The 22328-nt window shown below is 46.5% G+C and overlaps 1 protein-coding gene across 1 annotated transcript in view; it reads right to left on the reverse strand.

The window, feature by feature from the left end:
- The window catches only part of JOSD1 (Josephin domain containing 1), a 33924-nt gene extending 13545 nt beyond the window's left edge, over positions 1 to 20379 (reverse strand). The window contains exons 1-2 of the mRNA XM_073549465.1: positions 20165 to 20379; positions 16207 to 16730 (exon numbers count right to left, since the gene is read on the reverse strand). Coding sequence (XP_073405566.1) covers positions 16207 to 16388 — 182 coding nt within the window. The 5' untranslated portion in view covers positions 16389 to 16730; positions 20165 to 20379. The remainder of the gene's footprint in view (positions 1 to 16206; positions 16731 to 20164) is intronic.
- Positions 20380 to 22328: the final 1949 nt, after the last annotated feature.

The following is a 22328-nucleotide window of genomic DNA, read 5'->3' on the forward strand; positions in this document are numbered from 1 at the left end:
TTGCCACATTACAGCTCTGTATGGCTGGTACCATGGCTTAGGAGTGCAGAAAACACTTTCTTAGGCCTCCTTCACATGCCCCGTGTCTCCAGTAGGTGCGGTATGCATTTTTTTTTTTCACAGATACAACACGTACCCATTATGATCCATGATGCTATTCACATATCCGTGATTTTACATGCACCGTGTGTCCATGCAAACCACAAGAAAACACTCCTTGAAAAATCCACGGTGGGCGAAACGTACGTTGGAGGGAGCCTGGACACATTGAGCCACACATTACGGGTATATATGATTTGGATTTATATACTATATATTTTCTATGCACTTTATGAGTAGCTGATTTTTCAGCCCATATATATTATGCACTTTATTAGTATTATTATCCTTATCATTTTTGTATGAATATCTATTTGTAGTGGTCACTATGTCTTTTTATATGTATTTTGCTGTAATTATATATTAGGGTATTTTACCATGTCTCGTTCTGTTTATTCATTTGTAATTATGTAATAAATTTGAGTCTTAATATTTTGGACTCCGTTTGGTGTATTCATTTTTTGAGTAGGTTATTGTATTGACTATGAATATCCATTTATGCTTTATTATTTTGTGAATTTTCTTTCACTTAGTTGTTGGCTTATTGCAAAGTAGAGGACAAACGTAATTTTATTTTTTCTCTATTCATACTGGAAAAACACTGACGACGCCGGCACTGGTATTTCACGTACCGTATATGTTTTATACAGACATATGAAGGAAACCTTATGGAAAGACCTTCCGGATTATGCATGATGCAGATGGGATCCAGCCCCCATGCATAAAGCAATGGCATGGGCAGCCAATGGCCACGGACCCTAGTCAGCAAAGGCAGAACTGTACATAATCCATAGTTCTAAGATCCCCTAAGAATAGACTATCAATATGGAGACCCTATCAGGTATATTTTTGCGTATGTGGAACCTTACTTGCAGAAATCGTAGTAATCTGCCAGCAAATAGCATATACTGTAAATAATGGTGGGCTGGTTTTCTGAAAGTGCAGCCATAGGGAGAAAATGACGTTCTATCCTCACTGACTGCCCACTTCCAGTGGTTGGGGCGGCATAGTGAGCTGTATGTACCTACAATGGTGCTCAGCCGTGCAGCGAGTATGGCAGTCATCAGCCGCAGTGTGTGTGTGTGTGTGTGTGTGTGTGTGTGTGTGTGTGTGTGTGTCTGCCTGCACCTACTATGTAAATTAAGTTACTTGTAATTTTTATCACATTTTGCACACTGCAGTTTTTGCATCTTTTTGGCATGTAATAAAAAAAATATTGCAGCTTTATTTAAACCAATTCCTTGTATCTGACAATTTTTTTTGCTGATTGATACAGTTCTGTGCAGATTATATGCATGTTAAGTCCACTTCCGCAGTAAAAGCACACTAAAAGGACATTGTGCAGGTGTGAAATACGGTCAGCTTACGCAGTGTGTGTGTGTGTGTGTATAATATATATATATATATATATATTACATACACACACACACACACACACACACTTGTGTATAAGCCAACACGTGTATAAGCCGACCCGCCCTAATTTTGCCGTAAAAAACTGGCAAAACTTATTGACTCGTGTATAAGCCTAGGGTGGAAAATGCAGCAGCTACTGGTAAATTTCAAAAATAAAAATAGATACCAATAAAAGTAAAATTAATTGAGACATCAGTAGGTTAAATGTTTTTGAATATCCATATTGAATCAGGAGCCCCATACAAAATACACCCCATATAATGCTGCACAAAGGTCAATAATGGCCCCCTAAGATGTTCCATAGAATAATATGCCCCCATATGCTGCCCCATAGACTATGCCCCTATATGCTGCTCCATGGAATATGCCCCCATATGCTGCTCCATGGATTATGCCCCCATATGCTGCTCCATGGATTATGCCCCCATATGCTGCTCCATGGATTATACCCCCATATGCTGCTCCATAGAATACGCCCCCATATGATGCCCCATATATTATGCCCCCATATGCTGCTGGAAAAAAAAAAAAATGCCATACTCACTTCTCCTGCTCAGGACCTGGCACCTGTGATATTCACCTGTCCAGGGTCCATCGCTGCTCAACACTGTCTGCGCGTTCTCTGTCAGTGACTGTTCAGCCAGCAGAGGGCGTGGCGCGCACTAACCACGTCACCGCGCCCCCTGCTGGCTAAACATCACGGACACAGGAAGCCGCAGACGGCGGTGAGCAGCGTGGGAACGAGGACTGGTGAATATCGCTATACTCACCCATCCTGGAACATCTCTGCAGCCTCCCTTCCTGCCTTCCAGCGGTACCACATGACCGCTGAAGGCATGAAGGGAGACAGTGGAGAAACGAGGGGGCTGCAGAGGCCGCAGCAGGATGGGTGAGTATTATCTGTGACACCCCCGCCCCCCCCGCTGACCCCCAGGTATATGACCCGTGTATAAGCCGAGAGGGGGACTTTCAGCCCCAAAAAAAAGGGCTGAAAATCTTCGGCTTATACACGAGTATATACGGTATATGTGTTTTGCATGTGACAGGTCTGGATAGAAAATTATTTAGGATCCTCTTTTGACCTAGAGCACTGTTTATTAGAAGAGGGCTTCCCGTCATGTACTGGTCTCCTGCCTTCAATATCCCCATTCAGTCCATATTCTCTTTGGTCATATGAGTATTGTTCTCCAGTTATTGTCAATTTGTACTATTTTTTCAGGAGCTTTTTTTCCCTTAAATACTTGATTGTTGATTGAAGTGTATATCTATTTCTTACTGCACTATTGGACAGATATATACCGTATATACTTGTGTATAAGCCGAGATTTTCAGCCCATTTTTTTGGGCTGAAAGTCCCCCTCTCGGCTTATACACGAGCCATATACCTGGGGGGGGGGGTCAGATCATACTTACCCCCCTGGCGCGGTCTTTGCAGCCCCCTGCTTCTCCACGGTCTCCCTTCCTGCCTTCAGCAGTCACGTGGTACCGCTCATTAAACTCATGAATATGCGCATACTCATGAGTGTAATGAGCGGTATTACGTGACCGTTGAAGGCAGACCGTGGAGAAGCGGGGCTGCAGAGACCATGCCAGGAGGGGGTAAGTATAGCGATACTCACCTGTCCGGGGTCCATCGCTGCTCACCGCTGTCTGCTGTGTCCTGTGTCCGTGACGTTTAGCAGTCACTGACACAGGAAGCAGCAGACAGCTGTGAGCAGCGATGGACCCCGGACAGGTGAATATCTCAGGTGCCGGGTCCTGAGCAGGAGAGGCGAGTATGGCTTTTTTTTTTTTTTTTCCGCAGCAGCAGCATATGGAGGCACAATATATGGAGCATCTTATGGGGGAAGCATATGGGGGGCATAGTCTATGGAGCAGCATATGGGGGGCATAGTCTATGGAGCAGCATATGGGGGGCATAGTCTATGGAGCAGCATATGGGGGGCATAGTCTATGGAGCAGCATATGGGGGGCATAGTCTATGGAGCAGCATATGGGGGGCATAGTCTATGGAGCAGCATATGGGGGGCATAGTCTATGGAGCAGCATATGGGGGGCATAGTCTATGGAGCAGCATATGGGGGGCATATTCTATGGAGCAGCATATGGGGGCATATTCTATGGAGCAGCATATGGGGGCATATTCTATGAAGCAGCATATGGGGGCATATTCTATGAAGCAGCATATGGGGGCATATTCTATGAAGCAGCATATGGGGGCATATTCTATGAAGCAGCATATGGGGGCATATTCTATGAAGCAGCATATGGGGGCATATTCTATGAAGCAGCATATGGGGGCATATTCTATGAAGCAGCATATGGGGGCATATTCTATGGAGCAGCATATGGGGGCATATTCTATGGAGCAGCATATGGGGGCATATTCTATGGAGCATCTTATGGGGGCATATTCTATGGAGCATCTTATGGGGTAATCTATGGAGCATTTTATTGGGGCATAATCTATGGAGCATCTTATGGGGGCATTATTAACCTTTGTGCAGCATTATATAGGGCAAATTTTGTATGGAGCATCTTACGGGGCTATCACGAACTGTATGGAGCATTATATGGGGCTCCTGATTCAATATGAATATTCAAAAACATTTAACCTACTGATGTCTCAATTAATTTTACTTTTATTGGCATCTATTTTTATTTTTGAAATTTACCAGTAGCTGCTGCATTTTCCACCCTAGGCTTATACGTCAATAAGTTTTCCCAGTTTCTTGTGGCAAAATGGGGGGGGGGGTCGGCTGATACACGAGTATATACGGTAACTGATTTACATTTATTTTTGTGGAATCCCATATACCTCCGGTGATGTGGCACTCATTGTCACTTCTCCCTGTTTTAAGCAGCTTTTATATTTGAATGTTTCAATGAAAAGTTTATTTTTAAAAGAACAAAAAAAACTTACGCGCCTTTTTTCTTCCATTTGTTGTTTGGGATATAGTATTGTTGGAAGTGCGCATTATAGTGGACCGCCTAGATTTGGATACACTTTTATACATGCTGTACACTGACTACTGTACATTGCATCAAAGTGTAATTTAGCTGCGCCCTCTAAAATAGCTCACAACACAGCTATTAATGTCTAGAAACAAAAGGGAGTGCACCCCTAATTGAAAAAGGACAAATTGTGCCCAAAGTGTCAATATTTTGTGTGTCCACCATTTTTTTTCAAGCACTGCCTTAACACTATTAGGCATGAAGGTCACGTTGCCACTAGAAACCTCTTCCACTCCTCCATGACATCACAGAGCTCGTGGATGTTGAAGACCTTGCACTCCTCCACGTTCCTTTTGATGCCCCACAGATACTGAATACGATTCAGGTCTTGAGACATGCTTGGCAAGTCCAGCACCGTTACCCTCAGTTTTTTTTAGCAAGGCAGTAGTCATCTTGGAGGTTTGTTTAGGGTTGTTATGTTTGAATACTGCCCTGCGGCCTAGTTTCCAAAGGGAGAGAATCATGCTCTCCTTCAGTGTGTCACAGTACATGTTGGCATTTATGGTTCCCTCAATGAACTGTAGTCCCACACAGCCGGCAGCACTCATGCAGCCCCAAACCATGACACTGCCTCCACCGTGCTTAACTGTAGGCAAGACACAATTGTCTTTGTACTCCTCACCTGGTTGCCCCCTCCACATGCTTGACACCATCTGAACCAAGTTTATCTTGGTCTCATCAGAGCACAAGACATTGTTGTAGCAATCCACGCCGTTAGTCTACTTGTCTTCAGCAAACTGTTTGTGCTCTTTCTTGTGCGTAATCTTAAGAATAGGCTTCCTTCTGGGATGACAGCCATGCAGACCAATGTGATGCAGTGTGTGGTGGCAGATGGTCTGAGCACTGACAAGCGCACCCTACACCCCTTTAATCTCTGTAGCAATGCTAGCAGTACTCAGAAGTCTATTTTGAAAAGACAACCTCTGGATATGACGCCGAGCATGTGCACTCAGCTTCTTAGTTCGACCATGGTGAGGCCTGTTCTATGTGCAATTTAGCACAAGATAACAAGGACATAAGGCCCCGTCACACAACGGCTCACCAGCGATCCCGACGATATCAACGTGTCAGGATCGCTGGTGAGTCGCTACATGATCGCTGGTGAGCTGTCAAACAGACAGCTTCACCAGCGATCAGCACAGCGACGCTGAGTGCACGGCGTTGCTGTGTTCGTTAGTTACCAGCGCGCTGATGCAGGGAGCTGGTAACTAAGGTACGCATCAGGTATCCAAGGGACATGCATCCCTTAGATACCCGATGTGTACCTTAGTTACCAGCTCCCTGCATCAGCGCGCTGGTAACTAAAGTACACATCGGGTTTCTAAGGGACGCACGTCCCTTGGATACCCGATGTGTACATTAGTTACCAGCTGATCGCTGGGCTCCCGCCGGTCACACTCAGCGATGCGTGCTGGCCAGCGGGAGACCAGCGACCAAAGAAAAGTCCAGGGCTTTCCTACAGCGATCAGCGATACCGGCAGGGGGGCTGATCACTGTCACACACAGCGATCTCGCTGGTGAGATCGCTGTTGTGTCACAAAACTTGCGACTCAGCAGAGATCTCGCTAGCGAGATCGCTATGTGTGACGGGGCCCTTAGGTCCCAGGTGATCAAATATTTTCCAATCTCACAAAATCAATGTAGTGGTAACTTGGTGAGAATAGCTAAAAGTAAACTTTTATTATATTAATAAAAGCTAAATAAAAATGCAAAAATATGCCTTCCTTAAATAAGGAATAGATATAATTATATCTATTAGATATAATTATATAGTAGATATTATAATTATCCAAATTCACATTTTTATTCAATTTATTAATATACTAAAAGTTTTATCTATTCTCACCAAGCTACCACTACAGTTCTGAGTGGACCCTGTCTTGTTAGGGTATGTGCACACATTGCAAAGTCGTCTGGTCTGCAGCGGATTTGGCCGTGCAGATCTGCAGCAGTTTTCCATGGGATGTACAGCATCAAATTATCTTATGGAAAACAAAAACCGCTGTGCACACGCTGCGGAAAAATCCACGCAGAAACGCAGCGGTTTATTTTCTGCAGCATGTCAATTCTTTGTATGGATTCCGCAGGGCTTTTACACCTATTCCATTATAGGAATCCGCAGGTGTAAAAATGCAGGCCAAATCTGCACAAAATTCACTAGAAATCCACAGGAAATCCGCAGGTATTTTGACCTGCGGATTCTGCAGATTCCGTGCGGAAAAATCCGCAGACGAATCCGCCACGTGTGCACATACACTTACACGATCAGCGTCAGGGTGTTGGCCGTCTTATAGCCTTGGTTATCATTAGGAAGAGCAACAATTTTTTTTTTTTTTTCAGACCCTCAGAGAGTTCTTTGCCATGAGGAGCCATGTTGACCTTCCCGTGTGAGAGCGATAACATCAAATTTCCCACATCTGCTCCCTACTCACACCTGAGACCTTGTAACACTAATGAGTAACATGAATCCGGAGGAGGGAAAATGGCTAATTGGGTATAATTTGGCCATTTTACCTTAGGGATGTACTCACTTTTAGGCTAAGTGCACACGTAGCAGAAAATTTTTGCTGGAAAACCTGACTCCCTTCCTAGAAACCACGCCTTTTTTTCTGCACGTTTTTTGCGCAGAAACCATGTGCTTTTGATGCGTTTTTTCCACGCATTTTCAAAACGCATAGAAATAGAAAAATCCGCGAAATGAATGAGAATGCTGTGTTTTTTTCGCGGTAAACAACGCATCAGTATGCACAAAAAGTGCAAAATGCATAGAAATGAATGGGAAGCATATTTTTAGCGGTTTTATAGGAAAAACCGCTAAAAATACCGCGAAAAAAACGCCGTGGGGACACAGCCTTATGTCCTGCGGTTTAGACATTAATGGTTGTGAGCTATTTAGTAGGACACTAAACACTGTCATACAAGCTGCACAACCAACTGCTTTACATTGTATCAAAGTGTCATCCCATGAAAGAGATATAAAATATTTACAAAAATGTGAGAGGTGTACTCATTTTTGTGAGAGAATATCTATATTTATAAAGAAATGAACATGTCAATAGCCCCATAGGCTATCATAGGTACAAGTGCTATCCAGAGTGTGGATTGCACTCCTATGAGAAAACCAGAAACCTGGATGAGACCTAATTAAGCCACAGGTGCCTCTGACCTAGGACTGCCAGCATCAGCATGACACATGATTAAGTTCTGATATCAACGCTGATGACGGCCGACAAATTAGAATATCATCAAAAAGTTACCTTACTTCAGTTCTTCAATGCAAAAAGTAAATCTCATTATATAGAGTCATTACAGACAGAGTAATCTATTTCAAGTGTTTATTTCTGTTAATGTGGATGATTATGGCTTACAGCCAATGAAAACCCAAAAGTCATTATCTCAGTAAATTAGAATAATTAACAAAAAACACCTGTAAAGGCTTCCTAAGCGTTTAAAAAGGTCCCTTAGTCTGTTTCAGTAGGCTCCACAATCATGGGGAAGACTGCTGACTTGACAGATGTCCAGAAGGCAGTCATTGACACACTCCACAAGGAGGGTAAGCCACAAAAGGTAATTGCTAAAGAAGCTGGCTGATCACAGAGTGCTGTATCCAAGCATATTAATGGAAAGTTGAGTTGAAGGAAAAAGTGTGGTAGAAAAAGGTGCACAAGCGACCGGGATAACCGCAGCCTTGAAAGGATTGTTAAGAAAAGGCCACTAAAAATTCACAAGGAGTGGACTGCTGCTGGAGTCATTGCTTCAAGAGCCACCACACACAGACGTATCCAGGACATGGGCTACAAGTGTCGCATTCCTTGTGTCCAGCCACTCATGACCAATAGACAACACCAGAAGTGTCTTACCTGGGCCAAGGAGAAAAAAAGTCTTAGTTACTCACCGGTTAACGGTATTTTTCGGAGTCCATGACAGCACCACCTGAGAGGGGATCCGCCCTTCAGGAACAGGAAACCTACAGATACAAAAGGGCGGCACCTCTCCCACGCATCAGTTGGATTACAGAGCACAAGAGGACCACAATGGTTAATAGCAAAATTTATACACAGTGTTTTTTATACAACTATTCCTTACTAGTGTACATATAAGAGAAAGAAGTGCATATCCAAATTTAAACTACAAAAGGGGGGGGGGGAATATACGGGTGCTGTCATGGACTCCGAAAAATACCGTTAACCGGTGAGTAACTAAGACTTTATTCGGTCGTCCATGACAGCACCACCTGAGAGATTTACAGAGAGTAATAACTATTTTAGGGAGGGACTACAGCCTGCAGTACCCTTATACCAAGAGAGAGGTCTGTGGAAGCACCCAAGTCTAGCCTATAATGATTATAAAAGGTGCTCGGAGAGGACCAAGTAGCCGCCTTACATATCTGGTCAATGGAGACTTCTGATCTCTCGGCCCACGAGGACGCCATGGCTCTGGTGGAATGCGCCCTCAGTTTTGCAGGTGCTGGTCTGCCCTTTGAGGTGTATGCAATTGAAATAGCCTCTCTAATCCACCTAGCTAGTGTATTTTTTGACACTCTACAGCCTTTCCTGGGACCTTGATGGGAGATAAATAGGGCATTCTCCTTTTTCCAGGGGTCAGTAACCGCCAGATATTCTTTAAGGCATTCTCTAACATCTAAGGTGTGTAATTTCTCTTCCTTCTCATTAGCTGGATTAGGGAGGAAGGATGGAAGGACTATTTCCTGTGTTCTATGAAAGCTAGAAACTACCTTCGGTAAGTACGCCGGGTCAGGTCTGAGTATTACCCTATCGTCCTTAAACTGTAAATAAGGAGGACGCCTAGATAATGCCTGGATGTCGCTTACTCTACGAGCTGAGGTTAGAGCTACCAGGAAGGCTACCTTGAGGGACAGGTTTTTTATAGAGGCTGATGAGATGGGTTCGAATGGAGCTTCTGTCATGGCTGTGAGGACTAGGTTCAAGTCCCATGGCATGAATCTATCCTTCACCACTGGCCTGGATCTACCTGCTGCCTTGATGAATCTACTGACCCAGTAATTACCCGCGATGTTGCAGCTAAAGAGGGCCCCCAAGGCTGAAGCTTGTACTTTGAGGGTACTAGTGGAGAGCCCCATTTCTAGACCTTTCTGAAGAAATTCTAAGATTTGATTTATAGGAGCCGAACCCCCAGCGACTACTCTAGAGTTCTTTAGGAATCTCTTCCAAATTCTGACATAGATCTTGGTAGTAGTGATCTTTCTACTTTTAAGTAGAGTGTCAACCAGGTCTGGGGAGAAGCCTTTATCTTTCAGCAGTGTCCGTTCAAACTCCACGCCGTCAGATGTAGGCCAGCCACCTGAGGATGAAAGACTGGGCCCTGGGATAGGAGATCCGGGATCTCCGGCAGGACCCAAGGATCGGACACTGACATGGTCCTGAGGCATGAGAACCAAGCCCTCCTGGGCCAAAACGGAGCGATCACTATAACTTTCGCTCTGTCTCTCCTGATTTTCCTCACCACTAGAGGTAATAGCGATAGGGGAGGGAAGGCATATGATAGCCCGAAATCCCACTTTATCAGCAAGGAGTCTACCGCCAGGGGGTCTTCTCTGGGATTTAGTGAGCAAAATTGCCTTACTTTCCTGTTTTCCTTGGTGGCGAAGAGATCTATCTCTGGCAGTCCCCACTTCTGTACAATCAGGTCGAAGATAGAGTTTTTTAGGGACCATTCTCCTTGCCTTAAGAGATTGCGGCTCAGGAAATCTGCCGTGGTGTTTTCTTTCCCCTTTATATGTAGAGCTGTTAATGATAGGAAATGCTGCTCTGCTAGCTGGAACAGCCGTTCTGCTAGATTCATCAGGGATTTGGAACAGGTCCCGCCTTGGTGGTTGATATACGCTACGGTGACCAGATTGTCGGAGAACACTCGCACATGATGGCCCTGTAGATACACAAGCAGTTCTTTAGCCGCCAGCTCTACTGCTGTCAATTCTTTCAAGTTGGATGACATCTCTATCTGATTATGCTCCCATAGGCCCTGGACCAGAATTTCCCCCATATGAGCCCCCCAACCGGAAGGGCTAGCATCCGTGGTGATTATGCGGGATATGTCATATTCCCAGGGAACCCCTCTGGATAATTTATTCTCGTCTAGCCACCATTCTAGGGACTCCCTTGTGTTTCGGGACAAGGTTAGCTGGCCCTCTAAGTAACCCCCAAGCATTTTTTGATGCCTTAAGACCTCGCCCTGTAGAGTTCTTGAATGAAACTGGGCCCACTGGACCTCCGGGATACAGGAGGAAAGTGAACCTAGAAGGGACATGGCTTTCCTGAGGGACATGGTCGGGTTATTGGAAGCGTTCAGGACCTGATAGTGTAGGCGAACCAGCTTCTCCGGGGGCAGACGGCATTCCTGTTTTTCGGAATCTAGGATGAGGCCCAAGAATTGTTGGATTCTCATCGGCTGTAACCGAGATTTTTTAATGTTAAGCAGCCATCCTAACCGTTCTAGGGCAGACCTTGCCCTTTGTAGCTGTTGCAAACAATGGTTAGCCGTTTTCCCTACAATCAAGAAGTCATCTAAGTAGGGAACTACTAAAATGTCTGATTCACGTAGATGGGCCATAACTTCCGCTACTACTTTAGTAAACACACGGGGAGCGACTGCCACCCCAAAGGGGAGGGCCGCATACTGGAAATGTTGAACTGACCCATCTAACTGCACTGCCACTCTGAGAAAACTCTGATGATCTGCATGAATGGGTATATGGTAGTAGGCATCTTTCAAATCTAACACCACCATGAAGCAGTTTTGAAACAGTAATTTTATTGTTGAATTAATTGTTTCCATCTTAAATGGACGTGTGACCAGGAATTCATTGAGGGATTTAAGATTTATTATGGTCCTAAAGGAACTGTCTGGCTTGCGGACCAGGAACAAAGGGGAGTAGAAACCTTTCCCCCTTTCTTCCTCTGGAACTTTAGTTAGGACCTTTTTATGGCAAAGATCCCGAACTTCAGCTTCCAGGGCAGACTGTTCTGATGAGGATGACCTAAGAGGAGTGACCTTAAAACGATCTTGGGGAACCCGGGAGAATTCTAGTCGCAGGCCCGCAGTTACCACCCCCAGTATCCAGTTGCTATTAGAGATTAATGCCCAGGCCGGGTAGAAGGCAGCTAGTCTCCCCCCTACCGGAGCAACTAGTCATTGGGGCGGCTTTTTAGTGTCCCGTGCTGGACCTTCCTGGCGCCCCCCTCCTCCGAACATGAATCCAGTACCTCTCCTTCTTTTGTCGTCCCATCTGCCCTGATCCCTGGACGGCCTCCTACGGAAATATCCTTTCCTGGTAAAGGGGCGTCTAAAAGAGGGGTTCGACAGACTGGGGAACTTCTTTTTATCGTCCCCGGCCTTTTCTAAAAGTTCATCCAGGACGGGCCCAAACAGGTATTCACCCTCACAAGGAATGGAACAGAGTCGAGATCTGGCCTGGATGTCTCCTGGCCAGCATTTTAACCAGAGAGCCCTTCGAGCTGCGTTGGATAAACCTGCGGTCCTAGCCGCCATCCTCGCAGAATCTGCTGACGCATCAGCCAGAAAAGCAGCAGCACTTTGGATAACTGGTAAAGCTTTTCGAATGTATGCTCTTGAGGTTCCATCCTTCAATTGGGAATCCAGCTGATCCAGCCAGACCATCAAGGATCTGGCCGTACATGTGGCCGCTACCGCTGGTCTCAAGGCACCCGCTGACATCTCCCATGTTCCTTTCAGAAAAGAATCCGCTTTTTTATCTAGCGGGTCTTTTAAGGAGGCCATGTCATCGAAAGGTATGGAGGACTTTTTGGAGGCTTTGGCCACTGCCGCGTCCAGCTTAGGGGCCTTGTCCCATTTGGTTACCACTGGGTCATCAAACGGGTACCTTCGTTTGAAGGCAGGTGGCAAAGAACCTCTTTTTTCAGGCTTTTTCCATTCTCTATCTATTAGGTTCTGGACTTTATCATTCAACGGGAAGGATCTGCGCTTTCTGGGATCTAGGCCTCCGAACATCACGTCCTGTGCCGAAAGTTCCGGTTTTGTGTCTGCTACCCCCATGGTGGACCTTACTGCTTTAACTAACTTATCCATCTGGTCTAAGGGAAAGCAGAAACGGCTCGAGTCTTCCTCTGAAGATGATGAAGTGGAGGCCGGGGAATCTGAGGAGATATCGATTCCAGGTGCGGCCGAGGACTCTGAACCAGAGAGGTTAACATCTCTTCCCTTAGAGGAGTCTTTTTTAGATAGGGCCTTCATTTCTGTCCTGATTATCTCCCTCAGGCTTGTGGTGAAGTCCGGTGTTTCTTCCGCCACCTGTATGGACGGGGAAGAGTGTAAGGGCCTGTCAATCTACCCCTAGGGTACCCCTATCCAACCCCTACCGTTTGTCGCACGCATGGCTGACACAACTTTTTAGGGTGTCCGTCTGGCAAAGGGCAATTACAGAGGGCACATTCCCTGTGCTTCTGCTTCCCCGTAGCTTTCCTTGCCTGCGAAAGAACAAAATAAAACACTGCATCAGGGTACATTCACGGAGATCTCTTACCCATGCAGATGAGGCAGGTACCGGGTCACGGAGGGAGGCAGGAGGGTCCTTTATCCTGGAGGAACTTCTGTGGCTTTGTTCGCCCTTCCGTTTCTTCTTCTGCTGGCCACTCGCATGTAAATTCACTGTGGCCTGTTTCTCTGGGCGCTCCTGCGCCTCGTCCTGCTGCTCTGTGGGGGCTTCTGTCGAATCCATTGCTGGGCCTTCAGAAGCACCCCAGCAGCGTCACCTCCTGTGCTTTTAATGCCTCCCACAGTGTCCGGGTCAGCAGGGCTCTGGCGCGGCACCTCCCCCCCCGGGTCCTCCCCCCCCGCATGCTCCGTCCCCCCCCCCCTGGGTACCGCGCGCCGCCCCAGACCGCCGAGCACTGGCGGCGCATGCCGGAAAGCCGGCCGGCACCCGACTTCCGGTTTCGGCGTTCCCGGCCCCGCCCCTTCCGCTGCGTCACTTCCGCCGCGCGATCAAGACCGCGGGAGCGCGCGGAAAGGAGCCGGCACGGCGCCCCCGGCTCCGGAATGCCTGCCGCCCCCACATGCGCCGACCTGCGCCCGCCGCACAGGCGCGACCGCCAGCCCCCGGCGAGAGAGAGAGAGGAGCAAGCGGAGACCGGGTGAATGCAACAGGAGGGGTTTCAGGGGTCATACATACCTTGTGCCGGCCCTATGGAGACGGCTGTCCACCGGACCCTCTGCTCCGCCTGCTCCAACCACTGTCGTGGTGACCTACCCGGCCCCACCGTGGCGCATCCAGGGACCTGAGCTTGACCGAGGTAGGAGACCCCCTCGCTACCTGGGTCGGTCAGCCGGCCTGGGAATCCCTCGACGACTCCATGATGGACCATCTGTAGGAAGTCCCGTCCTATAGGAACAGGAAACCAACTGATGCGTGGGAGAGGTGCCGCCCTTTTGTATCTGTAGGTTTCCTGTTCCTGAAGGGCGGATCCCCTCTCAGGTGGTGCTGTCATGGACGACCGAATAAAACTGGACTGTTGCTCAGTGGCCCAAGGTGGTGTTTTCAGATGAAAGTAAATTTTGTATTTCATTTGGAAATCAAGGTCCCAGAGTCTGGAGGAAGAGTGGAGAGGCCACAATTCAAGCTGCTTGCGGTCTAGTGTGAAGTTTCAACAATCAGTGATGGTTTGGGGAGCCATGTCATCTGCTGATGTAGGTCCACTGTGCTTTATCAAGACCAAAGTGTCACGATTCAGGTTTGGATGCCTGGTAGCTCTGATTTCACTATTTAAATGTAGCTTTTTTCCTTTCAGGCCAGCAAGGGTTAATGTCAGTTTTCCTTGCTGACAGCTTGTTGCTGGTTAGCTGATGTGGGTGGTGACCACTTCCACCATCCTTTAAGTAGTCACATGACGCATCAGCTGACTGCTGGTGAATGTTATTCCATGTGGACCCGCCTTGTAGTTTCAGCGCTGAATCTGCTTCTTCTCTGGATTTTGGGGGTCCTGTTTCTGTATCCTCTGCGATGTGGAGCTTGGCAGAGGATTCTGAAGCTAAGTTTTGTGTATTTACCTTGTCAGTATCCCCGATGCCTGTACTATTTTCAGTGGTGAAGCTAGCGCCCTTGTCGGCCAGTGCACTAGCCAGGGCATTGTGAGGTACCAGTTAGGGACGAGGTACATGATGGTGGGGGAGGGGGGGGGGGCTTGCTTACGGCATTAGGGGAGAGCAGGGACAGGCTCAGGAGGTGTCCCATCCCTCATTCCTTATTGTTAGAGCCTTCCTCTCCCCTTTACCATCCCGTTGAGTGTGTGTTATGCCGTCTGCTGGACTGACCCCTGTTGGGTCGTGACACAAAGTCAGCACAGCCATCTACAAGTAAATTTTTAGAGCACTTCATGCTTCCCTCTGCTGACAAGCTTTTTGGAGATGGAAATTTCATTCTCCAACAGGACTTGGCACCTGTCCACACTGCCAAAACTACCAATACCGGTTTGCAAACAGAAACACTGTGCTTGATTGGCCAGCAAACTCGCCTGACCTTAACGCTATAGAGAATCTATGGGGTATTGTCAAGAGGAAGATGAGAGACTCCAGACCCAGCAATGCAGATGAGCTGAAGGCTGTTATCAAAGCAACCTGGGCTTCCATAACACCTCAGCAGTGCCACAGGCTGATCGCCTCCATGCCACGCCGCATTGATGCAGTAATTGATGCAAAAGGAGCCCGAACCAAGTATTGAGTGCATTTATTTAAAATACATTTCAGTAGGCCAACATTTTGGATTTTAAAAATCATTTTTCAAGCTGGTGTTATAAAGTATTCTAATTTACTGAGATAATGACTTTTGGGTTTTCATTGGCTGTAAGCCATAATCATCAACAGAAATAGTAGAAAACACTGTGTGCACTACTGTAGTGGTGCCAAGTTAGGTTCCCAAACCATATATGATAAAATGAAAACCTGGCACTCAACTTAATGCTTGGTGAGGCAGTTTATTGTAGTACCAGAAAACGTTTCGGTCAATATAGACCTTCATCAGTTACGTGCTAGTATGTTTGAAAGTAGCTTGAAGGAGGGCGCTTTTTATGTTATTCACTGATAACGCCAGTGTTTACCCACGTCTAGGAGGACCAGGCTGCGCTGATATTTTTAACTATTAAGATTATCCTGCGTTACAGCAGCATTCTGACCATTTGATCACTGGCGTTATCAGTGAACAACATAAAAAGCGCCCTCCTTCAAGCTACTTTCAAACATACTAGCACGTAACTGAAGAAGGTCTATATTGACCGAAACGTATTCTGGTACTACAATAAACTGCCTCGACAAGCATTAAGTTGAGTGCCAGGTTTTCATTTTATCATTAACAGAAATAAACACGTGAAATAGATCACTCTGTTTGTATATAATATGAGTTTCACTTTTTGTATTGAAGAAGTGAAAAATTCACTTTTTGATGATATTCTAATTTTGTGAAAAACACCTGTATTATTAGAGCACACTGAAGTCACCTTACCCGACTGCGTTCGCTCATCACTAGTGTGCACCACTATGAAACATTTTTTTCTGCCCAGTCAAGTTTTATGCTTTCTATGTTTAAGAGATAATAAACTTGTCCCAATATTCCTGACAATGAAGATTGGTGGTCTACATATCACAGGTATTTCCTTAACATCTCACCTCTGGAATATTTCCTGAAGGGCTTCCCGAGTAAATGCTCCAGCATCCTGGAAGACATTGTTCAAGGCATGAAGGGCACAGAGCTCCCGGCGCTGCTTTTCGTGGTAGATGTGTGCTGGCAGAGGCTCCTGAAACTCGTTTCCAGATTTCGCCTTATCCCCTTTCCACGGTACACAGCTCATGGTTGGAAATCAAAGTTGGGGCCAAGCCACAAACAGTGAAGAGGATATCCAAGAAAAGCCCTTTAAAGCGAGTGTGCACAGTAGGTCCTAGTATGGCTCATGTGATTTATATCCCGTGTTTTCATACACGGAACAAAAAGACAAAAAACAAACAGTGCCGTGTTCCTTTATGAAAATGGTCCAGAGCAATATTCCTTGTGAAGTATGAGAACAACAACAAAACGGGTTCTTAAACCTTTCATGAAGACAGGGATTTCTCTCCACATCTCTCTTTTTCCTCCATGCCACCGCGCTCTTTGGCCTGGCACAATCACCTCTTACTGTTTACATGGGTTCAATAACCTGATCAAAAAAATAAAGAAATGGATAATTTGATATAATAAGGCTTTGTTCACACAGCATGATGTTTTGCTGCATTTTCTCTGCAAAAAGCAACATTTTACAGAACCAGCAAAAGCTTATGAGACTTCAGAAAGTCCATGCACACTTTTTGTCCCTTCTTTAGGCTATACTCACGTGCAGTGTTCTCTGGGCAGTAAAAACGCTATGTTCATAAAGCAGGTTTTGCTGTGTTTTTTTGTCTGCCGATTACATGTGATGTCCATAATACGTGTTTAATAAAGTCAGTTTTACTCACCAAAAACAGCAAAGTTTGCATACTGTGTTCTTGCACTCATTGCTTTTTATGGATTAAAAAAACCCTGAAAAGGATGGACCTGCTGCAGATTTCAAAAGAGGTAAGTGTGCTCAAACTCTATAGGGGAAAAAATAAAAATTACCGTAAGTGTGCCCATGAGATTTCTGAAATCACATAGCTTTTGCCGGTACTGTAAAATGCAGCAAAAAAAAAAAAAAAAAACAAAAACACAGCCTAAATATACATAGCAATGTAATAGAGTGGGGCTTGGCAAAATCTTGCATCCACATCAGGATGTTTTAATCAGAGCATGCACGAGGCACTTTATTACAAGGCCATCTACTCTTCTATGAGCCAAGTCATTTTTCATTTCGGTATTCCGTGATGAAATGCGCAGCATGTACAGTACTCCTGATGAGCTTATTTGAGAAGAAACGCGTCGAGTGTTGCACATGCTAGGTTTCGTTGTGAGCAGTTTGTGCACATCTTTTGACGTATTTTGCCTATGTCTGAGGGTCCTACACCCTCCTGGGCAACAGTGGGTGCAGTTCTAATTTTGGGAGGTCACTTATTGATGCCTGTTGCATTGCTTTGCTCTCTACATGTCACTATAGGATTGTTTTGTTGTACTTGGGTGAGAACCTTGTGATTACCAAGGTTATAGATGGATACATGTGATGAGCTATGCATATGTTCCTGTGTTGAGAGATATACATGTATACTAACTGCATATGATATCTGTATCTACAATCTAACACTATCCTGACACTGAATATATATTCAATCTAATCTTTCTTGTGCTGTCTGTTGAATACTGTCCAGAGGATTGGCTCCAGATATCTAGTACCGCAATACATTTTTTTGTCCCTACATATGTCATCGCAATAGGGTCTTATAGGGACAGCCATCGGGCAGGGGGGTGCCATTTGTGTCCATGAGGGTGCTAACCTCCACTGGCAGGTAGGGACAAGGCTAGGGGACAGAATAGGGTGAAGGCCCTGCCTTCTTGCTTTAGTACTGTAAAACACAGCTGAAAATTTGCATTAAAAAAATGCCTAGTGTGACCATAGTGTAAGGGTCACAAATTGATAAAACGAACAAATAGTGAAGTCTGTCCACTAATTGTGAAAGCCGCCAGTGAGAAAGGGGGTCCAATCACTGTAGATAGCAGTCAGACGGACATCCGTTCCAATCTCCCACACACACACACAAGGAGGCTCTGCCAAATGTGTATACTTTGTTTTGTTTTTTTAAATGTTGCTGATGGATACCACTTTTCCCCAGATGAAAAAAATGGTGCTGCAATTCAATATGGCCAATTTTCTCTTCCTTCCCAACCTACAGATTGGTGGATTAGGCTGGCTATAATGGGTGTCTGGGCATATAATACCGAAAAACAATCCTGGGGATAGGACATCAGTATCAGATTGGTAGGCATGTGGCACCTGGCACCAGTCAGCTGTCATCAGCCAGTAAAATATAGGAGCTGTTCTGCAGTACCAAGCAGTGGCTGCTACACAATGAACCATGCCGAGCTGTGCAGCTCCATTCAGTGGTTACATCTAGCCGCCCCAGAAGCTAAGAACAGCTGATTGGTGGGGCACCAGGTGTCAAACCTCCACTCACCCAATACCTTTGACCTATACTAAGGATCAGTAAGCAATACTACAGGCCCAAAAAACTCCTTTAACTTAAAAGGGTTGTCCACAACTCAGAAAATCCCATTTCTCTCAATCAGCATGTTCCCCCCAGTAAAATAATAAACACACCACATTCACAGATTCAGTATTTTACATCAGTATTTATAAGCCAAAACCAGGAGTGGGTGATAAATACGGAAGTGGTGACGGGTTTCTACTATACTTTTCCTCCGATTGTAAGCCAAAATCAGGAGTGGAACAAACACTGATGTAAAATACTGAACATGTGACCATGGACTTATACTCACCTCCGATACCAACACCATTCTAATGGTGTCAGCAATGGCTTTCCCGGGAATTGCGTGACATTGTTATGTCATGTGATACCTGCAGCCAATCAGCACTGGCTTTACTCTCCCTGCCTTCAGACAAATCAGACATCAGGAAGAAGTGAGAGCTTGGCTGCCACGCACTTCAGCACCGGAGGAGAGTATAAGTGTTATTAGACTGGGGTGCTGATTGAGAATGGGTTGTCCAAGCAGTAATAAGAGTACAAGGAGGGGGCAGAAAGTGGGAGCAGACCGCGGAGGATGACCGTGGGGGGGAGGGGGGGAGAGCAGACCGCGGTGGATGACCGGGGGGGGGGGGGGGGGGGGGAGAGCAGACCGCGGAGGATGGCCGTGGGGTGGGGGGGTGGGGAGAGAGCAGACCGCGGAGGATGACCGGGGGGGGGCAGTCTGCGGAGGATGACCGTGGGGGGGGGGGGGAGAGAGCAGACCGCGGAGGATGGCCGTGGGGTGGGGGGGGGGGAGAGAGCAGACCGCGGAGGATGACCGGGGGGGGGCAGTCTGCGGAGGATGACCGTGGGGGGGGGGGGGGGAGAGCAGACCGCGGAGGATGGCCGTGGGGGGGGGGGTCCGCGGAGGATGACCGGGGGGGGGGGGTTAGAGCAGACCGCGGAGGATGGCCGTGGGGGGGGTCCGCGGAGGATGACCGGGGGGGGGGGGGTTAGAGCAGACCGCGGAGGATGGCCGTGGGGGGGGTCCGCGGAGGATGGCCGTGGGGGGGGGGGAGCAGACCGGAGGATGGCCGTGGGGGGGGGCTCCTCTCTGTACTGCACTGTGGATTATGCCAGTGCTACATAACACAAAGCAATGGCTTCACATATAGAGACGCGGTAGGGAAGACGGCACGTCTTGGTGTAAACACTTAAGAAGCCCGGACAACATGACCCCAGTCTGAGGAGAGATTGTCAGGAGAGGTCATCTGTGAGCCACAAGGGGAAGTTGTCAGACAAGAGGAAGTATCGGCCACCACCACACAAAGTTGTCAGCACAGAGGGCTCTGCCTGTAAAGTTCCCTGAGGAGGAGGCCATGGCTGCTGAGGCCCAGGAGCTGACACCACGCCATGTAGCCACAGACAGCGCTGACCTGGCCGGGTGCTCGGTCTCTGTTATACATCATGCCCATGTAATGAAGTCCCTCAGTCACACACTGACCTGCTCCAGACGATCCCGGGGAGCAGAGAATTCCTCACCGGAACCTTGATCTCCACTAACCGCACGAGTTCACATCCTTCCCCGCTCCCAACCGAATGGAGAGCCGTTCCTGTGCAGCTCGCCAGCCGTGTGACGTCACTGGTCCTAGCATTTCACCAGAACCAGCCCCATGGCTTTGGTTCCGAGCGCTGATTGGCGCTGTGATGACGTCACGAGGGTCCACGCCTCGGTTTCGATCTGCAACCTAATTGGCTGAGCAATTCCCTGTGGGCGGTCCTGGACTGAGAAGCTGTTATTTCTTTGTAACTTCCGCTTTCGTGACTATTCTGCCTCTGGTGCTCAGACGCTGCTGTTGTGTTGTGGCAATGGAGGCTGGCACTGCCCTGTATGAGGAGCCATGTGCACACTAGGATTGACGCTTGTTGGTTTTATTCTAAAGTTGACATTAATATGAATGAGATTTGTAAAGAGTCCCATTCACCTTTTTTACTGGGTGGCTTTAGAACTTATAAAAGGTCAAAGGTTATTTGTGAAAAGAAACTTAGTAAATCGCCCGCTATTATGAATGTACTCATTAAAAATATTAATAAGGCTGAATTATAAACAGTTATATATAAGCATGTGTATCACGCCACACTCCACACGCAAAGCCCCATATAATATCTAATATATCAAAAAGGAGAAAAAAAAGCACAAAAAAAGTCACACTAAGGCCTCATAAACATTGGCGATTTAAAAAATGGTCCGATTTCTGGACTGGAAAAAAGGGTGGAGTGTTATGCCAGTGTCATGCGATTTTGCGATTTTTTTTTTTTCCATCCGTTTTCCATCCGTTTTTTCTCCCAGCCACTCTTTTCTACAGTCATTTACAGGACTATTTACAGTGTTCTATACCACCGAATGGTGATGTATCTGTTAAAAAAACGGATGGTCCGTTTTTGGTCCTTTTTTTATCGCACCCATTGACTTCTATTGTCAAAAAGCGCTGCAAATCACAGAATGCTGTGATTTTTTTTCTCAGACCGATTTTGGCTGAGAAAAAAATCGCAAGTGAGATGTCACCCATTCACTAACATGGGTCAGAGTGCAATCCGATCAAAAATCTGCAATCGGCCGATTTTATCGCCAGTGAGTATGAGGCCTAAGGGTGCAAAACCCTCCCAGGCATCTACGAAACCTTGTATGTAAGATCCAAACAAAAATGGAGGCAGCACACTGTTCAGATTCAGGCTTTGAGGGTGTGTGCAGTCGCTGCGGAATCCGCTGCGGATTAATCCGCACGGATTTTGCAAAAACCGCAGATAAACCGCAGGTCAAAAGACCTGCGGATTATCTGCGGTTTTGCCTGCGGTTTGGTCCTGCGGATTCACCATCTCCACAATGGTGGAGATAGGAACCCGCAGCGGATTCCGCAGAAAGAATTGACATGTCACTTCTTTCTGCGGTTTCAAAACCGCAGCAAATCCGCGCGGATTTTTCTGCAACGTCTACACAGCGTTTTTTTTTTACCATTCATTTGAATGGTACTGTACACCGCAGCTAAAACTGCTGCGGGTCCGCAGTGGCCAAAAACGCTGCAGAAACGCAGCGGAATCCGCAGCGTGTGCACATACCCTAAAGGTGCTTAGTTTTAGTAGCCCATCACAGCGACATTTCGGCCCATGTTGAGCCTTTCTCAAGCAGCACAATAGTGCACATACAAGGTATTTATGCTGTACAGGAAACTGAACATGCTTAATCAAAATCACATACAAAAAAAAGAGTATAATAGTTCATATAAAAGTGACCTGCATAAAGTGCATCAAAGGTCCACATGGACCTAAATGTAATAAAGTGCAGTGCCATAACATACATATATTAACATGTAAATGCCGATTTATACATTAATTGAAAATTAACATACAGCTGTATATCATAAATCATTGTCATGACTCACCCCATTCTATATACTCGCTCGCCTATGTCGGCGTCCTGCCAAGCACAGTGCGCATGTCTCAGGAAAGAACACAAAGATCATATGACCGGGAATACACATCAATCCGCGCATGCGCCGAAGACGATTCCTATCACCGACTCCATTTCAATTTCTGGCAAAACGTGATTGCGCATGACAAATAAAGTCTACATTTTTAAATAGAGGCTCACACACGAGCAATGGAAATTC

Source organism: Dendrobates tinctorius, unplaced genomic scaffold (genome assembly GCF_039654945.1).
Source record: "Dendrobates tinctorius isolate UK_male_01 unplaced genomic scaffold, ASM3965494v1 ptg000159l, whole genome shotgun sequence".
In the NCBI taxonomy this organism is placed as follows: Eukaryota; Metazoa; Chordata; class Amphibia; order Anura; family Dendrobatidae; genus Dendrobates; species Dendrobates tinctorius.